This window comes from Humulus lupulus, chromosome X (assembly GCF_963169125.1).
Source record: "Humulus lupulus chromosome X, drHumLupu1.1, whole genome shotgun sequence".
Taxonomy (NCBI): domain Eukaryota; kingdom Viridiplantae; phylum Streptophyta; class Magnoliopsida; order Rosales; family Cannabaceae; genus Humulus; species Humulus lupulus.
The window spans coordinates 212,710,149-212,731,298 of record NC_084802.1 but is presented as its reverse complement, the minus strand read 5'-3'; the positions used below and the strand labels follow the sequence as shown (position 1 = coordinate 212,731,298).

General features: G+C 35.7%; 4 protein-coding genes across 8 annotated transcripts; 3 read left to right on the top strand and 1 right to left on the bottom strand.

Moving 5' to 3' along the window:
• The first annotated feature begins 346 nt into the window (after positions 1-346).
• LOC133804484 (ubiquitin-like domain-containing protein CIP73) lies at positions 347-7,308 on the top strand. 3 transcript variants are annotated; one of them, XM_062242636.1, is made up of 19 exons: positions 347-628; positions 859-1,000; positions 1,107-1,224; positions 1,743-1,850; positions 1,964-2,082; positions 2,185-2,274; positions 2,677-2,856; positions 2,936-3,005; positions 3,083-3,237; positions 3,538-3,702; positions 3,784-3,855; positions 4,379-4,499; positions 4,596-4,670; positions 4,785-4,904; positions 5,004-5,149; positions 5,265-5,465; positions 5,694-6,275; positions 6,607-6,762; positions 6,871-7,308. In XM_062242636.1, the coding sequence occupies exons 2-19, from the start codon at positions 872-874 to the stop codon at positions 6,925-6,927; spliced, it is 2,664 nt and encodes an 887-aa protein (XP_062098620.1). In that variant the 5' UTR covers positions 347-628; positions 859-871; the 3' UTR covers positions 6,928-7,308. The 3 variants fall into 3 exon arrangements, with proteins under 3 accessions (XP_062098620.1, XP_062098621.1, XP_062098619.1); XM_062242637.1 differs by lacking the exon at positions 4,785-4,904 and having other exon boundaries at positions 4,596-4,784; XM_062242635.1 differs by having other exon boundaries at positions 4,596-4,904.
• Positions 7,309-9,089: 1,781 nt separating this feature from the next.
• LOC133804839 (U11/U12 small nuclear ribonucleoprotein 25 kDa protein-like) lies at positions 9,090-11,637 on the top strand. 3 transcript variants are annotated; one of them, XM_062242963.1, is made up of 6 exons: positions 9,114-9,427; positions 9,800-9,841; positions 10,314-10,644; positions 10,753-10,858; positions 11,196-11,295; positions 11,403-11,637. In XM_062242963.1, exons 3-6 carry the CDS (start codon positions 10,413-10,415, stop codon positions 11,508-11,510), a joined length of 546 nt encoding a protein of 181 aa, XP_062098947.1. In that variant the 5' UTR covers positions 9,114-9,427; positions 9,800-9,841; positions 10,314-10,412; the 3' UTR covers positions 11,511-11,637. The 3 variants fall into 3 exon arrangements, with proteins under 3 accessions (XP_062098948.1, XP_062098947.1, XP_062098946.1); XM_062242964.1 differs by lacking the exon at positions 9,800-9,841 and having other exon boundaries at positions 9,090-9,427; positions 10,762-10,858; XM_062242962.1 differs by lacking the exon at positions 9,800-9,841 and having other exon boundaries at positions 9,115-9,427.
• A 6,981-nt stretch (positions 11,638-18,618) lies between these two features.
• Positions 18,619-18,942, top strand: LOC133806726 (uncharacterized). Its single transcript, XM_062244818.1, has one exon. It carries the CDS (start codon positions 18,619-18,621, stop codon positions 18,940-18,942), a length of 324 nt encoding a protein of 107 aa, XP_062100802.1.
• A 293-nt stretch (positions 18,943-19,235) lies between these two features.
• LOC133806725 (uncharacterized) lies at positions 19,236-21,128 on the bottom strand. Its single transcript, XM_062244816.1, has 2 exons — positions 20,263-21,128; positions 19,236-20,061 (listed from the first exon to the last, which is right to left on the bottom strand). The coding sequence occupies exons 1-2, from the start codon at positions 21,126-21,128 to the stop codon at positions 19,236-19,238; spliced, it is 1,692 nt and encodes a 563-aa protein (XP_062100800.1).
• Positions 21,129-21,150: the final 22 nt, after the last annotated feature.

Genomic DNA, 21,150 nt, shown 5'->3' with positions numbered 1-21,150 from the left:
AAAAGTAAAGCTCATTAGGCTTACCAAGAGACGTGTTTTATTACTAGATAACTTTTTATTTAAGTGAAACTCATGTTCACTCAAGCTATGAGGCCAAGTTTTTCTCAAAAAATATAAAAAATGAAACTCATGGTAAAGAAAATGTCGTTTCATCCGTAACTAAACGACATGTAGTTTAATATGATAGTATTAGTTAGAAAAGAGGGTATACATGTGTTGACTTGTCTAGTCAAGTTTCTATTTCGGATAGAGGAGGAATCTTTTAATAATCAATTATTACAAACGACATGTCGTTTTAAGGGACACAAGAGGAGACCAAAAGAAAATATCGTCTTTCTCTCTTCACTTACCGACCGTCACATACGAAGGTTCAATCTTAGGAGTTAAGCAAACCCCAGATAATCTAGATTCTTCTGGAACTATCTAAGCGTGTTATCGTGGTCCAACCCATAAACCAACAAAGAAAAAGGTAGAAAAAAAGCTCATTCCTCCGATAATCTTATCTCTCTCACTCTCACTCTCAAAATATTCATCTTCACAAAGCGTTTTTCTAAAGTTTAATCGATTAAGCCGTTTGAGTCTCCTGCTCTGCTTCGTATCGCTTCCGATATCGGCCACTCCACTTCAGGTTCGTTTCATTTCTTTGTTTGATTACTGTGTGGATCATTCTCAATCTTAATTTTGATTCATTTTGGTACTTGAGATCGATACTTGAATCTTTAATTTATTATTTGTTGTAAGGGTTGTTAGGGATGTTATCCTTGATGATTTTATAATCGAAAGCTATGATTTAGTGTAGGATTTCTTTGGGAAACCCTAGAAACTTGACTGTGCGTGTGTTTTTTTTTGTATTTTAAGGAATCGAAAAGTAATGGCGGATCAGTACTCCGGTGAAGGCTCCAGTACTATCAATACTACTATGGATAGTTCGGATTCTATTGTGGAAATCAGTATCAAGACATTAGACTCGCAGATTTACAGTTTTCGAGTTGATAAAAATGTAAGTCGTACAAGAAGAAGAAGATGATGATGTTACTCTACAGTTATGCGTTTTGTTTAATCTTACTTCACCACGAACTAACTGCTTCAGGATTTTGTAATTTCAGATGTCTGTTTTGTCGTTTAAGGAGAAGATAGCTAATGAAACTGGCCTACCAGTTGGTCAGCAACGGCTGATTTTTAGGGGAAAGGTCTTAAAAGATGAGCATCTTCTTTCTGAGTACCGTATCCTAACAAATTAGGTGTTTATGTGTAATGTGTGTACTTACCAATTTTGATCCGAGTAGTAGAGTACTGGATGCATCACCAGGGTCCAGGGAATGCAAAATGGATTGTGAACATTGTTTTTAAATACATTTGCTAGGTTAAGAGGTATTGTTATATTGCAAAGTGACTTCTAAAAATTTGAACAAATAATAGTGTAAGCTGGTGTGCTGTAAAATGGTTACTGTTTTCTAGATCCTGTAGAAAGCTTGATTATCACGGAGATGAATTGTTAGATTGTTACTTATGCGTGCTTGGAATTTGAATATTTGAAATTGGTGTATATGAGAACTCCAGCACCTACTTAATTTCCATTCAGTTTTAGTTAGCTCCTTGGTTGGTTTGGTGTATCGTGTTGACATTTCATGCAAACTGTTATTATTTGACATTGGGCGTAGAGCTTTTACTCACAGTTCTGGTATTTCTGTCTTCCCCATTTGCTTGTTTATTGCAACACGTGATCCCTTAACTAATCATAGACGTGGAAAATGGTCATACACTTCATCTAGTTGAAAGGCAGCCAGCACAGTCTCAAAATTCCTCCGGTACAAGTACTGGTGAAACTAATGGGGATAATAACAATCAAGGTGCTGATTCTGAGGCTTGTTTCTATTGTAGCGTATCAGGATTTTAGTCTATTGTCAGGAAAGAATGCTTATTCGTTGTTAGTTACACATTTTGTGGTTGAATGATTTGGCAGCAAATGATGCCAATGCGGGTGCTTCTCGTAACCGTGTTGGACAAATTTCACACAGTGTAGTTCTCGGGACATTTAATGTTGGGGATCAAGGTGAAGGGATGGTTCCTGACCTTAGTCGGGTGGGTGTATTTATTGTTGCAGCATCTCAATATTTAATTTTCATTCAAAGCCTTTTTCATTGGGTCCTAGGAGCTCAATATTCAATGTTGCTGTTCCTTTAGGTAATTGGGGCAGTTCTGAATTCTATTGGTATTGGAAACCAGAACCAGGCTATGGCTAATGCTACTGGCACTGCACAGTCTAATAGTATGGTGAGCATAAATGTTCTTAAAATTACAATAACATAAAATTAATGATTATGTGCGTCTGATACTGTCAATTGATTTATTTACTTGTCTTGGAATGTGTTTTTTGTTTCCCTTTTTCTTTTATCATTGTATTGTTATGATTTCTTTATTTCTTTTCTTTCTCCCTTTATTTAAGTTGCAATTTAAGACATTCACCGCTATACATATTAATCTTCTTCTTTTTTTCCATGTTGCTTAAAAAATCCTTCAACATTGTCATATCTTCTTTGCAAGAAATGTTTGTAGACGTGGCGCTGAAGATAAAAGTAACTGAATCCTTGAATGGACTAAATGAGTTTAACAAGAAAGTACTAATGTCTCACGAATGTGGTACTTATGATCCATTCTTGTTTTTGGTATCTACAGTCAAGTAATCCTGGTACTGCCCAAGGAAATGGAACAGAAGGGATTCGTGTTAATGTTGGTGGTCAGAACCAAGCAGGAAACCAACCACAGTCTGGGCAGGCATTCCCTAGGTTTCCATTGCCTCAAGTTCTGCAAATCCCTATTGCTACTGCATCAGTACCTATTCCTTCACTAAATACGGTATTATTCTCATTGATATTTTGTTGTGTCATGCATTTAACTGTGACTATTACTCACAACTTCCTTCTCTTCTTCTCAGCCAATTCCAGGCTCTTTGACTACTCTTTCAGAGTTTATGAATCGCATGGAGCAGACTTTTTCACAAACTGGTGATTAATTTAGAACAACTATTATGTTATTCTTTTCTTAAAAAAAGGTGCTAAATGACTTTTTATGCTAAATGTAGGTTACCAGCCAAATTCATCTCCAATCAGTACCGGAGATCTACCAAGGGTGGACTTGCCTTCTAATGCCCAGGGGTTACATACACCAGAAGCGTTGAGCATTGTTCTACGTCAAGCAGAACGGCTGCTGAGCACTCATGCAGTTGCTGCATTATCTGTAATATCAAGAAGCATTTTGCATTACATTTTTCAGTTCTTGATTTGAATTCAACTTGATTTTAATTTATTTTTCAATATTATGACTATTGAATGACAACAAATAAAGAAGTTAAAAGAAAGGAAACCGTGGCCCTTATAAATGGGGGATTTCTTCTACTTCTTTTGCATAAAGAACAATATCTAATGCCACTTAATTTTTAGTCTCATTTGCTAAAACGGACTAAGATTGCATTATATGCTACTCACACTTTTCTCTTGTTTCTGATTTGTGTTCTTGTAATTTGCTGCAACCTTGTAGCATATTGCAGGGCGCTTGGAGCAGGATAGAGAATCTACTGATCCTACTGTGAGAGGTCAAATCCAGACAGAGTCGATGCAAGTGGGTCTTGCAATGCAACATTTAGGCACTCTTCTTCTCGAGCTTGGTCGTACTATTTTGACTCTGCGGATGGGGCAGACTCCTGTATGGTCTTATCTTATCACTTCTTCATGTATTTAAGTATCTGAGTGATAGTCATTTAATTTGATGTTTTCTTCCATGCAGGCAGAATCTATTGTAAATGCTGGACCTGCTGTTTATATTTCTCCATCAGGGCCTAACCCTATAATGGTTCAGGTTTGTTAATGCTTGCCTATGGTTAGAGTAGGTTACCTTCTTCCTTTTGTCTTTTAGGTCATACTAAAAATACAGAATTGTTGTCTTTGTTTTTCCCTCACTTAGACTGACCCTTGATGGCATTATAAAAACAAATTTCTTTAGCGTATTGCAATATGAATAATTGATAATAGTGGCGTCGGACAATGTGGGTGTTATTGATTCATATTATTGTCCTTTACTGTCTGGATTGAGAAGTACTTGTAAGTTGGAAGTTGTTTGTAAAAAGATTTCCTCTGGTTGTAGCTATTCAGAATTAGTTGGGATCTAGTGGAGAATTAAGATATACTCATATGTTGGCATCTATGCTTTTCTATTGCTTGTGTTTGACATCTTGAAATTGTTCTTATGATTTAGATTGTTGTTCCACGTGCATGATTTCAACTGAGGGATATTTTTTTGTGAGACAAACCAGTTCTGGTGGTTTTATTAGCTCTAAACCTTCTAAAAGATGAGCGCGTGACTGATCTTTTCTACATTGCAGCCTTTTCCCCTTCAAACAAGCTCTCTCTTTAGTGGGTCTGCCCCTCAATTGAATCCCATGACCTTGGGTTCTGCCGGCATTGGAAATGCCCCCAGAAATGTAAACATTCATATACATGCTGGTAAGACAAAATTTGATTGCCCTGCACGTTGACTCTGTTCTGTAATCTAATAATGCTTGTAATGAGGCGTCTTGGTTGTGCCAATTGTTTCTGCAGTTGGTACGCAGGGTGCTAATGGAGACGGGCTGCAGGGAGAACGCCGCAGTGGAGGAACTGGTTCTGCTGATTCAGGTGCATCACGTGTGACACCTGTTAGAAATATAATTACTGCTGCTGCCCCACCACGCCCTTCTGGTTCTGCATTGTCTAGTGTTGTGAATCCTGCCACTGTTCTTTCTGCTCCAGGTGCATCTGCTTCACAGCCAGCTACTAACTCTGATTCACTGTCCTCTCTTTTAGCAGAAGTAAATTCACAAATTAGAAATTTAGTTGGTAACATGCAGGGAGATAACCTGGTTCAGTCAGGTAGCTGAACTTCATAGTTCATATTGCTGATTTGAATAAAATAACATATCCCTTGGAAAAAAAACCCTATGCTCCTTAGCTGATTATTTTTGCTTTCAGGTCAAGAAGATACGAATAATCAGAACTCACATGTTCCCTCCGGTAGTCGTGATGCAGAGATTGAGCATTGTATTACACCAGCAGTTAATGTAGATGGGGAATCCAATGTCTCATCCCTTGGGTGTATACCAGAACAAGCCCGTGAGGTACACTTTACATGCTGGATTGAGAACCTTCATTTATTTGATTTCATTTGAGTAGTATTTTGGGTTTGGACTGGCCCTAACCCTAACTTGAGAACAATCAAATTGGTATTTTCAGGATGCAGGTGTTGTTTCTGATTTAAAAGATGATTTGACGTGCTCCTATAAAGATTCTCAGAGTTCTGCCAGTGGACAAAAAATGGAGAAGGATGTAGAAGATCATAAAGAAAATAGTCCTAGGGATGTTGAGAAGCTGGATGGAAATGATGCTGCTAAAGTTGTTCCTCTTGGATTAGGACTTGGAGGTTTGGAACGCAAGGTAAATCAATCCCTCATCGTATTTTTAATTGGTCATATAATATAAGTTGAACTAAATGATTTTTTTTTTATTTGGTTCACTACACTGATAGATCCAACTTTGTTAAACTATGTCTTGGATTTGGCTGCTGTACATTAGTTTACTTTGCTAATTTCATGGGTAAACTGTTGCTGCCATTAAACTACAATTAGATTGCTTAGTGCAACTTTTTTTCAATGATTAAATCAGAGACGTGCCCGAACTCAGCTACAAAAACCACTGGCCCAAAGTGCAGACAGTGGCACTACTAGTAGTTCCACTAATCAAAATCAGCAAGTGAGAACCAACCAACAGGTTTCAGGACAACCGTCCTCTGCGGTTCAGCTGGCCAGAGATGGTGGGCCTTTGGGTGGGCTAGGTTCTGATGGCCAAGATGATCTGGCAAGCGTTATGTCTCAGGTTCTGCAAAGTCCTGCTCTGAATGGTATGCTGTCAGGCGTTTCTGAGCAAACTGGTGTGGGGTCTCCAGATGCCTTGAGGAATATGTTGCAGCAGTTCACACAAAGCCCACAAATGAGAAATGTAGTAAATCAAATCGCTCAACAGGTCGACAGTCAGGATGTCGGAAACATGTTTACAGGAATGGGAGGCCAAGGTGGTGGACTCGATTTTTCAAGGATGTTTCAACAAATGATGCCCATTGTGTCTCGAGCCCTTGGAAGTACAGGGCCAACTGCTCCACAACCAGTCTCTGCTGTGGAGCCCCAAGCATTGCCACAGTACAATCAAAGGAATTTAAGTGGATGTGAGAACAATGACCAGGATTTACAGGTTTGTATGCTACTTTAAATCTTATTAGAACTTTCTAGCTTGGAGATCTTATTTTGCTTTTTCCAAATGTTATACTTCATTAGATTGATTGTGAAATTATCTAATCCACAAGAGAAACCTGCTGTCTTCTTTTTTTCCAATTATCTAATCCATTCACACACCCAAGTACAAAATTGTTAATATAGATTTTAGTATTGGCCATTGGTTTTTTTTGTTTTTGTTTTTGTATACGGAAATTGTTGGCAATACTTTGGAAGTTTCTGTTCACTGAGGTAGAATATGTCCAGACTATAAACTGTTATTTTACCTTTATTTATTTATTTTCTTTTAGGATGACCTTCAATCAGTGACTCAAAAGATTGAAAACATGAGTCCACCGGAAGACATTTTTCATTCACTAGTTGAAAACTCACTTCGGTTATCTGGCATTGAAAGTGGCCCTGAAGGACTTGTTGATGAGCTGTGCAGCAACGAGAGCCTTGTTAATGTTAGTAGTCTTTGATTTAGGTTGAATCTTTTGAATTGTGACGAGTGTAGTCCAAGCTTATTCTATGGTGTGATAATTGAACTTTTTGTTATGATTTCAAATGTGCAGGAATATCTCGAGCTATTACGAAACGAAATAGGTCAACGGTTTCAGGGTGATTTGTGATTTGGAGGTGGACAAGTGCTAGCCTGGCGTTTATCAGGCAGTTGGTCTGATCATTGGTCTTGAAGGATTTGAATTAGATTTGCCCATTTGGCTAGTACTTTGTGGGATTACTCGAAATCGGTTTTACAAGAGTAGATACTCCAAGATGGAAGCAGTAAAAAGAACTGTTGATACTTCTTGTACAAAATAGGATTAGGGCATGATGTGCTCAAAGTTATTTATGCAAGCAATCCATGTTTTGGGTTGTATTTTAATTCATTTTCAGAAACTAGTAATCTATTAGATTCTGGCCCTCGATTGTTAAATTTTAAAAATTTGGTGTTAATTTATGCGAGGCTAATACTTTTTGGAAGAGAACAAGTTTGCCAATGTGCATGTCTACTTAAATTGCAAGTTCATTTTATTTTGGAACTAATGAAAGTCTCCAAAAAAATTGGTATTCAATTTTTACTGGAGGATAAATGGTTTAATTTTAATTTTTTTGGCTTTATAACATTATTAATGACTTAATAAGTAGGTAACTAATTATAAACGCCTTTTATTCTCTCTCGTTTTTACCATTCTCTTTCTTCCACTCCTCTCGGCATGGCTGCTGCTGACCTGTGGTTGTGTCTCGTGTGCTTGGCTAAGAGGAGAAGATTGGTGATGGCGTTTGTGGGTGGCTTTTAACAACATCTTGGTTGCGTGGTTGTCATCAGACATGGAAGCCAACGTACGAATAGACGTTGCAACTCTTGAGCTTCATGGGAGCGAGATATGGTGTCTATGGCTCCTTGTGGCATTTTCATGGTCTTAGGGATCTCTTGGCGTTAGGGGCTTAGATCTAGGTTTAGGTGGTTCGTGGTAAAAGAGTGGTCGTCGAGTGGTTCTATGTTGGGGTTTCAACTGGAGTATGAGGCGGGGTTTTTTTTTCTCTGTTGCTGAGATAGTTCTTTGTTTTTATTTTGTTTGCCCTCCTATTTATTTTGTTTTGTTTGTGGTTACAGATCTAATACTTTGGTTTATTCTTATGGTGAATTTTGTTGGGTTTGATTCTTTGTTTAAGTAGCGTTTAGGGCTGTTTTTGTTTTTGTTTTTTTTGGTGTTGTCTTCACTTGATTGTGGGTGCTATTGTCATTCTTAATCCTTTGAAAGGTTATTTGTTGTGTGTCATTTTTATGGTAGATTGTCAAAGTCATCTTCTCGAATGGTAAGAGGCTTTTTAGCTACAATTTAACTAGATTTTTACTAACATAGTTTATTATTAATTTTCTTTTGGAGTTTTATGCCTATGTTAATCTTCTTGTAAGGAGATTTGTTTTTAAACTGTCATTTAAAAAAAACAAGGGAAATCTATGGTACATCACATGTTTTGTGTTGTACCTACAACCTAACGATTATTTTCAGCGCGTGGATGATTAGAATTTTAATTTAATTTTTTAGATTTTATGATGATGTAAATTATAGTTATTTACAACATCATGTAAAATTTCGAAAAATTCTAAAAAAATTATAGCGTTGAAAATAAAGTTTTAAAAGTTTGTGAAATAATTTGTTTGAATTCTATTTTCGGTACCATAAATTATTTATATTTTTTCAAAAAATTGTAGGATGTTCTAAATAACTACAATGTGTACCATTATTAAAAAATTAATATTCTAACTATCCTCGCGCGAAAAACGATAGTAAGACGTAAGTGCAACACAAAAGATAACGTGTGTTGTATCGTTGATTCTTAAAAAAAAAACATTATTAATGACATGTTTTTTTAGTCACTTAAGTATTTTATTAAGAACGGGTTATTGTATTGGAAATTTCTAAGGTAGGGGTTTCAAAAAGAGCCGTATCGGTGGGGTTATTTTTTGTTCTCGATCTGTAAACAGTTTTCGGCGCGATTTTTTTTTTTTACTGTATATTGTAGTTATTTAGAGCACCTTGTAAATTTTCAGAAAATTTAAAATAATTTACATTGCCGAAAACTAGTTTAAAAATAAGTTGGTGCACGCGTGACTAATTTTTTTATGCGAGTGGAAAACAACATGTTTGAACCTAGTTTTTGACATTGTTAATTATTCCGAATTTTCTGAAAATTTGTAATTTGCTCTAAATAACTACAATATATATGCTCATTAAAAAAAATAGAGTCAAAATCTATTCATGGATTAGAAGTATAAAAGAACCCACCAATAAAATTTTTTTGAAACCCTACCGTAGAATTCTCCTATTGTATTTATGTAACCAATTTATTTTGGCGTTCATTTCATCAAATTTTGAAGACCCGAAAATATTAATTACAAACTAAAAAATATGAATAAATAATATAAAGCCTGATAAAATTTGGGCACACAGTAATATGTGATTGGTTCATAGTTTTTAAAAATAAAATCATCATATTACACAAGTGAAAATATGTAACACATTTTCTCCCCTGTTTTCTTCTTTCTCTTCAGCCCGCGATCGAAGAAATTTCCTTGGACAATATTGCCGGTCAATCAGCAGCCCGCGATCGACGCTGCTGTAGGTAAATGCCTCTCTCTCTCACCCTAACGATGCCTCTTCTTCTGCCTCTCTCTCTCTCAATGATGTATAATTTTACATATGGGATTATTGGGAATTGGTAGAATGTACAAATTTATATTTAGGGTCATTGGATTCTGTTCTCTGAATATGTCTTTGATGTTTTTTAATATGGGAAAGTATGTTTAGGGTTCAACCTTTGGCAATATGATATTGTTGTAGTTGGCATATATGATGTTTGATAAAATGACTGTGTGAATATTATTGATTATATGTTGAATAATTTCTTGATACGTGTGCTTTAATTGAATATTCTGTTGTTGTACTTTTTTTAATCCTTCTTGCACTTAATTTATTAGTGATACATGCATTGTAGGCACTTGGTGAAGCTTATCAAGTTTTAAGTGATCCTAAGAAGGTAAACCATATGACAAGCATGGAAAGTCAGGAGTCTTACGTTAAGTTTATGAGAGTTTTGACGATTTACTGCCATGTTACCATACAAAATGAACTTTGATTTATCTCATTTGTGACTAATTTTCATTTTTGTTCAAGTTGCGGAGGACTATTATAATTCATTCTTTTATAGATGGTAGATTTCTAAGCCATTCTTGTAAGCTCTGGGAGACAGTATGGCTCTGTTGGAGATCTTGCCTTTTATAATTTTTCTGTTGGATAAAATTGTGTCTAAATATAATTCAGGATTGCCTTACATTCACCTGATTGTGTGTATTGCATGCCCAATACTTGTTTGCTTACATGTTCCATGCTCTCTTAGGTGATCTGGTACAGCACATTTTTTACTCTAATTTACTGCTATATCAAAAACACTAAAGTTGATCATTTCCCCAAGAGCCCATTTGACTAATTTTCTACTGGCCGTTGTACAGACTCCTTTTTACACAATTAACACCCAGGTAATCTCAGGCAACTGAGAGTCAGAGATCCTGCAATTTCAAGTTGGGTTTCTTCTTTCACCGCTGAGTCCGATGGAGATAGAATCGAGTGCAAAGGAAGAAGAGAATGTGAAAATTGAAAGTTACAATAGTCAAAGTATAAAGAAGGCAAGGTTGATGTCAACACTGACTGCTCTTCTGGAAGATCCAATTCTGGCTGATGTCTCCAATAAGCCGACTTTATTGGATGTAGATACCCTCATAAGCCTCGAATTGGGCAGTGCCATGCGTGTCGCCGTCCTCAAGCTTGATGACACTTCTTTTGGTACTTTATTTCTCCCATGTCTAGTATCTTCGACTTGACATTTTCTCAAAAGCATGTAATTTACGTCTTGAAGAACATCTGTTTTATAAATATTTTTATTTTGGGAAGATGTGGCAGTGATGAATTCTGCTACTGTCAAGGATCTTAAGCTTGCGATCAAGCAAAAAGTAAATGAGGTGGAGCAATCCAATATGGGCCACCGTCATATTTCATGGTTAGTTTTGTGAATTTACTCTTTTTTCCTCTCTTGTTGGTTTATTTAGGCATGGTGATGCTTGCTCCGCATTTTTTTTGGTTGATTAGGCATGAATATTATCATTGTTTAAACAGTCTAGTCTTGGTAATTGTTCTGACTGAATAAACAATTGTTTTTGAAGGGAAAACTACAATTTTCTTTAATTGTACTTGTGTCGTTTTTCTACTTTGTTGTTTTTGTACTTGTGTTGTTTATTGTACTTTTGTTGTTTTTCTTTATTTATGTCATTTTCTTTACTTTTGTTGTGTTTCGTTTAAAATGGTTCGGATTAATAATAATTAATTTGGACATGCAGGAAGCATGTATGGGCAAATTCTTGCCTATCATACCAGAACGAGAAGCTACTAGATGACAAGGCCAAACTTCAAGATTTCGGCATACGGAACAATTCAAAGGTTTCCTATCTGTGTGTTCTTTATTTTATTTATTGCCATTTGTTTTCTAGACGAATTTTCTTTGTTTTAAAAGGGAAAAGATTGAAACAATGATTGACTATGTGCAGGTTCAGTTTGTCCCTTACGTGGTGTCAAAGAATACTCGGAGACATTCAAAGAGGAAGAAGCACCGTTTCTTTCATGGCCTTAACAAGCGTGCTATTGGTAAATCCTAGTGTTGAATGTTCTGTATTTACTGGAGTGAACTTATGATACCTCTTGAAAAACACATTTTGGTGTTCTGTTTAGGATAAACTTTTTGTTTTTGCACTATTTTGATGTAGGGAGGTTCTTTTGTTTATATGATTAAGTCTTACCGGCTAAACCCTTTTTTTTATTATTCTTTTCTGCATTTCGGTCTTTCACTCCAAAACCAAAAGCTTAATTGACTCTTAATTTTTGTTAGCAATAGGATAAAGAAATCCAATGACAGCGTCATCGTGTTCATACTTCAGCAAACCAATTTAGACAGTATGCGTAAAACAGGGTTGGAGATTCTTTTCCAGGAAAAATAAGTGCATCCTTTTCTCATACATGCGCTATCCTCCAACTAAACATAACCACCAACTTAAGGGGTGATTAGAAATTTTGTTTGAAAATAATGCAGGACTGTCTTACTGTCACCTAATTGTCTGTTGCATGTCATTTTGGTGATTTCCTACATACATGTTCCTAGCTTTCTTTAGGTGATTTTGTATAACACTTTTTGACTGGCGTAACTCTGTTTAGTTAGCTGGATAAAGGATTAAATTGGGATGATGATTATAAGCCTGAATCAGGGTATTACAGTTTACAGATGACATAGATAGGGGAAAGCAAAAAATCATTGTGAGCTATCTGATTCTTGGGGTAGGCTTCATGAACTTTATGGGTTTTTTTTTTCTATTTTTGGGAAGTCTGCTGTGTTATGTTTTTTATGAGGTTTAGAGTTGAGGAGGAACCAGATGATGAAACTTTCCTAGAATGAAGGCTTAATCATGATTGAAGCTTAACTGTTTTTCTAGGGTTTAGGGTTTCTGATGGTTCCTTTATTTTTTGGGTGTTCATCTCATTTTTTTTTTTGGTCAAATGCCTTGTTTGTTGTCGTTTGTTGATCACAATCACATTGTTGTTTTTTCCTTTTTAAAACTTTTGCAAAGTGGTTATTTTTCGTTTGTTATTATCTTGATGATTGATGATTATTAAACACATTAAATTCCACAAACTTTACGAATTTAATGAAGCTATAAGGACTGTAAAATTCAATGTGTTTTTGGACTGCCCTTTCGATGCAAACACAACATATATATATATATATATATATATATACCGATTGTCTTTATTTTTAACATAGTTCTTCTGTACTTGGTTTTAGCACATTATTACTTTTAGTTTTAAGTATATTTGGTGTATTAAAAGAATTATTATTTCTTTCGATAAATAAACACATCTAACCATGTATATGAAAGTAATTCGATTATTTGCCCCATTTATGTTAAGAATTTTAGTTTAAAATGTAATCTGATTTGATAGTTCTCAGATTTGGTTTGTTTACTAGGTACTTCTCATTCTTTAAGTATCATCCTATGTCTAATTTGATAGGTGAAATAATATAAAATTCTTTTTTTTTTTTTGAACAATGAAAAAATAATATGAAATTCAATTGAATTGAATTGATTTTTTTAAAAAAAATCATAATAAGAAAAAATGATTTGAAAACAATAAAGACAGGGTGAGATTTTGTTTCTCAATAATATATTATTATGATTAACTTGCATGAATGAAAATGATAATTCAAAAGGTGAGAAAAATGGATTGGTAATATAATCACAATTTTTTCCACTTAATAATATGTTTATATCTCTTTATAAAAAATAGAATAAATAACATTTTTGCACTCTGAACTTTTAATACTACTAGATTGTGCCCCTAAAATATATGGTTTGTTAAAATTTTCCCCTGAACTTTTGACAGTCCTGTGAACCAATTTCGCATATATTACACTTAATTTTGTAATATATCCCATTGTTATGTATGTATACCTTATATACCCCTAAGTGACTTAGGAGTAAGGAGTCTCAGGTCATTTGCCATATTGACCGATAGGGTTGTACAAAATTTTTTGCAACATGCCCTAATTAAACCGGAAAACCTACCAAAAAACGCTACCCGAATAACCCTAACAAATTTTAAACCGCCCAACCTGTTAAACCACCCAAGAGATTCGACGAGTAGCAGTTGGTTTTACTCTTAGTCGTAGGTAATCCTTCGGTGAGATTGGATATCTGCTTCCACTAGTAGCATAACTTCATAGCCACAGGCTAGTGATAATGTTGTATCTCCAGTGGAGGTTCAGATTGTTGTTCTATACAATTAGAGCACCTTGAAAGCCTCGTTTGCCCATGCCCCCTCTACTTTTCTAATAGGGGTGTACACGGTTTGGTTTGGTGCAAACCGCTCATGTAGTTTTTTTAAAATGAAAAACCAAACCATAAATAAACAGTTTGGTGCAGTTTGGTAAACTTTTTTTATTATAAAATAATTGTATTTAAATAATAATAATAATTTTAGCTTTACTTTTAAGACGATAAAAGTCTACAACAAACTCATTGTCTTTGTTGTTGTAAGTGTAAGTATTTTGAATCATTTTATAGAAGTGAGAAAAAGAAATATTTACTTTCTAAACAATGTGGGACTTTACATTTTTCTTTTTTAGTTTTGGAAACTTGTGCATGTATTAAATACTACTAAAAACATATCCTAAACAATTAAATTGTTTTGGCTTTGATAGATTGGTAGATTTTATATTAACTTAAGTGTAGGGGTTCAAACCTTTGAACCATCATTTCTAAAAACTATTTATTTTAGAAAAAATCACGGTCTGATATGGTTTAATTGGTTTTAAAAAATTAAAAACCGTGACCAAACCATTAAAGTTGAGCGGCCCGGTTAAACCAAACCATCGAAAACGGTTTCACCAGTTACGGTTTTTGGCGGTTTGGTGCAGTGCAGTTTGGTTCCAAACCACAGTTTGCAGTTTATATGAACACTCCTATTCTCTAAGGTGTTTTTTCAAAGCATTCTTGAGGGTCTTGTTGATAATTTATCTTGTCCATTGGATATCTGCTTCCACTGGTAGCATAACTTCATAGCCATAGGCCAGTGAGAATGTTGTATCACCAATGGAGGCCTGGATTGTTAGAATTGATAATTTAGCTTGTCCATTCATTTGTGGGTGTGCAAATGAGGAGAAACTTTGCAAAATTCCATGGGGAACACAAAAGCTTGAGAAGTGTTCACCATCAAATTGTGTCCCATTATCAAATACAGTTTTCTTTGGCAACGATGATATTCTTCAACACAAAATCAAACACTTTTTTTGACATGATGATCGCCAGTGGCTTGGCCCTGCACCACTTCGTTAAATAATCCACGACAATCACAACATACTTTACTCCCCCACGACCAGTTGGAAGTTGAACGATCAAGTCTATTCCCGATGACCAATAGCCACGTACTTTGCTCCTGCTTCAATTCATTAGAAGGAGCTCATTGAATCTTGGCGAAGCACTAGCATTTGTCACACTTCCTCACATACTCCATTGAATCATCATTCACCATGGGCTAAAAGTGTTGAGATTGGTTAAATATAATGGTTAAGTTGTTTACATAATGGGGTGCAAAATACTTAACGATTTTCACTTAAGTTGAAGTGAAAATATGAGATTTTGTAGTTGGCTTCCATAATTGACTTTTATGGGTTTAAAGTGATACAATGATGTATCTAAGCATGCTCAAAAAGTTTGAGAGCATTTGGAGGTGTTTAAGGTCACTTTTGAGAATGTAGACCTGCTTACATGGTGTTGCATCACCACCTTATAGACGATGCATCGCCTATATAGAGACGACGCATCGTCTGGCGTGTCCGTACATTTACACGTTTTAGCTCCAAAATGATGTGTTCAAAAGCTCTAATCCTATTGGGTAGACTTAATGATGGTACCTACACTATAAATAAGAGTTATTAGAATTGAAAGTACTAATCACACTGTTCAATTCTCTCTCTAACCTCCGTCTCTTTCTAGCTCTCAAAGAACATTCATTTTCTCCAAGAAACTCATCAAATATTGCTTGACTTGTATGAGTTTCAAGGCTTGTTAAATCTCACTTCTCATTCCACATTGGTGGAGATTCAAACAACTAAAGGAAGGCTTGGAATAGAGATTTTGGACAGCTATATTTTTCATGTATAAGCCTTTAGATTTTCCCCAAATTTGAAGTTTCAATTGCTCAATTCAAATGTTGTATCTCTCTAAATCCTAACTTTGTAATTGTATTATTCTATTGTGATTTACTTCTTTAATTGTGTTCGTTATTGTTAGTGTTGATGATTAAATAATTTTAAATTCATGTTATAATCATTTAATCACTTAATCTTTAATTATCAAGAATTGCATTCATACTTTGAATATGATTATTTGATTATCAAGATTTGCATTCGTATTTTGAATAAGATTCTTGATTAGCATCTAGGTTTGTAATATTGAATTATTCTCATTATTCATTGTTGATTTAGAAAGTATAAATCCTTAAATCCCAAACAAAAAATACCCCAAGAGAGTATTTTCCTTGATAGACTTTGTGCTCCAGCATGGTCGCCATAAAAGTCTTTGTGCACCTTTTGCAATATTGTCTAGGCTTCCTCCCTCGTTGTGCATCTTAATACGGGTAGCGAGTAATCACACCTATATAAGCGACTGTATAATGTAGTGAAGGGGCAGATAGAGCATCTTCATGGCATTGTTTCTATTTGTTGGAATTGCTCCATCGACCAAGTATATCACGATCGAAGTCATCTAGGAATCGACCTCGTCTGCGTCTATCAACATGTTCTTGGTCCTGCTGGGAGCTGGTAAGAATTTGATGGGGACCATGTTTAGAGTTTCAACGCTCTTGCACTAGCCAATTTCACTAAGGCATCAACATTCATGTTCTGCTCGTGGGGCACTTGTTCAATAGTGTAGTGGTCGATCTGGGCCAACATACCCTTTGCCTTTGCCAAATACAACTCTTTTTTCGTCTTATGAGCTTGATATTCATCGAGTATTTGATTAACTACCAGCTGATAGTCGCTACGCATTTTCAATGTCTATCAACATGTTCTTGGTCCGGTTGTTGATGCTGGGAACTGGTAAGAATTCGATGGGGACCACATTTAGAGTTTCAACATCTCTTGCACTGGTCAATTTCACTAAGGCATCAACATTCACGTTCTGCTCGTGGGGCACTTGTTCAATAGTGTAGTGGTCGATCTGGGCCTACATATCCTTTGCCTTTGCCAAACACAACGCCTTTTTCGTCCTATGAGCTTGATATTCATCAAGTATTTGATTAACTACCAGCTGGTAATCGCTACGTATTTTCAATAACTTGGCCTTCAATTCTTTGGCCATTTTTAGCCCAACGAGCAGTGCTTTGTTCTTAACCTCGTTGTTGGTTGCGCTAAACCCGAACCTTAAGGCACAATGAATGTGATGTGATGCCCCTCGGGTGTTATCAATATGAGCCCGGCCCTGCATGATGCTCGTTCAAGGGTCTGTCTATGAACATCTGCCAATAATCTTTCTCTTGTCACTGGTTTTCTTCCGCTTTTGTTATGGTTAGGAACATGTCATGTCGTACACATAAGCCATGTAATTATATATTAGTGTAATTTTATATTATTTGCGACTAAATTATATAAATATTATTCTGCATTACTAATGCGAGGAATCCCAAACGAGACCATATTCGGTAAAATTTCTGCCTCATTTTCCTTTTATGGTCAAACTAAATCTGGACCGTTCATTAGCGTAAGATCATTTCTGTGCAACATCTACTCTTCCTCTAGCTTCTCCTTTTTCTATTCTCATTTACCAGTTTGGCTTTGAACTCAGGCAAGCCCCCCTCTCTCTCTTGTTGTTTTACTAATTTTGACTTTGAATTAATGGTCTTCAGTCTTTCATTTTTGTGATATTTGTAATCAATCACTTGATTCATGATGTTTGGTTTATGCAATTTCAATTATTTTTGTGAATTTTTTTAATTGAAGTAATTAACAATGTGACAACTCTATTTTTTGTATTTGTTCTTATTAATTAATTGTTATAGATATAGGTACAGTCTTGAAAAAGTTTCTCAGTAGTTTAGCTTTTTGTAGTGTCTTTCAGTCTTTCACAGTTGCTTACAATGTGTTTGATGAAATGCCTCTTCTAAGTTTCTGCTTTTTTTTTTCAAAAAACAAATTCTAGTTTTATCTTGTAAAAATGATTACAATTCTAATTTTATTAAAGTTTCTAAACACTTCATGATGATTTTAGTAATAAGGAAGATTTTATTTTATTTTTGTACATTCTCATCCTAATTGTCACATTCACATACTATGTTCATATAAAAAATATATAGTATTGGCATTTCTTTGTCAAATGGCTTGATCTCTATTATGTGCCCGTAAGCATGGTAAGGATGACTCCATTTTCTCTACTTGCCCCTTATAAAACTCTTTTCTAAAAGGTAAAATGGCCATAACTTGGAAGCTTTAATGAATGGACACAATATAGTTAGTTATTTCCATTCTCAAGAGTTCACATCAATCATTTATTTTAATTTTCTTCTTTTTTGTGTGTCCTGCTTGCTATGTTTACATGTTCACCACAAACAACTTTTGGACTTAGGTTTATAAATTAGAGTTGGAAAAGTTATTAGTGCATAAAATTCAGTAGGTAAAATTTGTTGAAAGGACATAAAAGTTAATAGAGGCATTAATTAAATATATCATGTAATACATACGGTTTCTTTTACCATTAGTAAATTGCAGTAATTTATTTTTCTTGTTAGTCTAGATGGAAAATATAGTTGAATATAAATATAATGTGATAAACTTATATGGAATGGATAAATAACTTTTGAACGTGTAAGTATAAAGAAGAAATCTTTGTAATGTAGGTAAGTAATCTGTTAGTACTGGTCATGGTTACCATTCTTACAGTTTGTTCTTATTAGTTATTTTTCAGTTGTTTATCCATGAGAAATCTAAACTGGTTATGTTAAAAAAATTCATGTAGTATATCAAATTCTTCTGGTATATTTGTGATGATTTCATAAAATTTGTATATCTTTCTGAAGAAAATTGAAAGGTTAAATAATAATAATATGGGCTTGCTTTAAACTGGGGATGATTCCTTGAATAGGTTCATCTTTGCCCTGTTAGACTGAATATACTTTGAGAAGAAAAGTTATTGACTGTGAGTTCCTAGAGTCAGGGCCATGGCGTCGTCCTCAGCACCGCCTAGCTCAGCTTCACCTCTCCAAAACCCTAAAAAGTTAGGGCTTGTGGCAAATGCAATGAACCGCAAAGACAAATTCATTCAGTTCTTTGCCATGACTGGGATCTTGCTCTTAAGTGTTAGATCTCTGGGCCAAAAGTATCGGATTCATGACCTTCTCGAGGACACTGCAGCTCTTAAACAAGAGGAAGAAACCTTAAACAATCGCGTGAACAACATTAAGCAAGCTCTTCTCCATGAGGCCTCCCTCGAGCCTACTGGTCTCTTTTCTTCTAGGCTACACCTTCTCTCTGGTGAAAATTGAGTCTTTGAGTAATTTTTTATTTTCATTTTCGTTTAATTTCTTGTATCCATTTAAATGGTTTAGCCTTTTATAAACTGAAGGAACTGAGTTCTAGGATTTCTTTTAATTCGAATAATTTTGTGTGAAATTAAAAAATGTAGATGCATAGAATAGAAAGTATCTTCTTAGTTCACCGCTTGCCAAGTGATAAATCTATGCTTTGGCACACTAACTTTGTTCTAGACAAACTTATGGTAATTAATCGGGTCCTGCTGTATGCAGTTCAGATACAGCACACCAGCTTTAAATCTTCCCTATCTAACAGCTGCATCAATGACTGTTTGAGAAAAAACATCACGCAGCATACAAATTTTTCGCCAATACCAGCTGGTGTCATTCTTAAGCTTGTACTGCCAGAAACTTTGGCCTTTTAAATAGACTGAATTGATCCATTTTACCCAAAGCGTTTCAAGTTGGTTATTGATCGCCCAGACATATTTGGCTAACATAGCTTTGTTCCACTTAGATCCCTCACCGAAACCTAACCCCCCAAACCTTTTCGGCAAACAGACTGTGGTCCAAGAAGTGAGATGGAAATTACTTCTAGTACCATTATTGCCCCAAAAAAACCACAAGCAAAGTTTATCAACTTCTTTGACAATGCTTTGAGGGAGAAGGAAAATGTTCATCCAATAATTCCGCAGCCCCAACAAAACAGAAGTGATCAGTTGAACCCTCCCTGCATAAGAAAGATGTCGGCTTGCCCAAGTATGAAGTCTTAACTTGATCTTTTTAAGGATTTCATCACAGTCAGCCATCTTCCATTTAGTTGGACGCATTGGAACCCCCAGATATTTAAGAGGGAAGATTCCCTCTTCCAGCTGCACTAACTTCAGAAGCTGGTTCCTAACAGCCACAGAAACCCCTCCAAAAAACACCTGAGACTTACTAGAATTAGCCTTTAAACCAGTGCTGTTACAAAACTCCTCAAACACCTGCTTAACTACTTGGACCGAGCCACTATTAGCCTTGCAAAAGATAACTAAATCGTCAGCAAAACAAAGATTAATAATCTTAAGGCCTTTACACAAAGGGTGATACCGAAACTCTTGTTGCTGTTGTGCACCTAGCTGAAGCAACCTAGTTAGATATTCCATTATCAATACAAAAAGCAAAGGGGAAATAGGGTCCCCCTGGCGAAGGCCTTTAACTCCCTTAAACCCTCCCTACAATCTGTCATTCATCATAAGCACATAAGAGGTACCTCGCAGACAAACCATCACCCATTGAACGAATCGAATGGGAAATCAAAACCCAATCAATAATCTCTCAAGGAAGCACCAGTCTACGGTATCATAGGCTTTACTCAGATCTATCTTCAGAGCACATCTAGGGGAAGAATTCTTCCTATTATAGTTCTTGATCAAGTCTTGAATTATGAGAATATTATGAGCTAAAGATCTCCCTCTAACAAAAGCACCTTGATTTTGACTTATCAAATGAGGAAGAACCTCCGATAGCCTGCTGCAAATCATTTTAGAGATGCACTTATAAAGTGTGTTGCAGCAAGCTATGGGTCTATAATCAACTACTCGAATAGGAGAATCTGTTTTAGGAACCAAAGCAAGCATTGTTTCATTGAGAGCCTCAGGAATTTTTCCATCTCGAAAAAAACCCAGCACCGCATCAGAAATATCATCCCCAATATCCAGCCACATCGTTTTGTAAAACTCAGCCCCAAACCCATCCGGCCCTGGGCTTTTAACACCAGGAATACTGAGGAGAGCCTTTTTAACATCAGCTTTTCCAAAGCTCCTAGTCAACCGCAGCTGCTGCTCTATATCCAGACAAGACCCAAACTCCATACTCTGAGCATTAAAAAATCCATTAGCTGAACTGGAACCGCCCATATAGCCACGGAAATGATTCAGAAAATGCTGAACCACAGCCCCATAATCATCAACAATTTCCCCTTGCTCATTCAAATAGGAGACAATTCGATTCTCCTCCCTTCTTTTTTTAATGCAAGCATGAAAATAAGCATTATTATCATCTCCCTTCAGTAACCAAGTTATTTTGCTCCTTTGTATTAAAAAACCTCTGTACCTTTCAGCATTCTCTTGATAACTCGTGATCATCTGAACCGAGTGCTTGGGCAGCTTGAAAGCATTCTCTGCCCAGTATGTGAGATTGCTGCAGAAAACCATGAGTATCTTTTCTTTGGCTGCT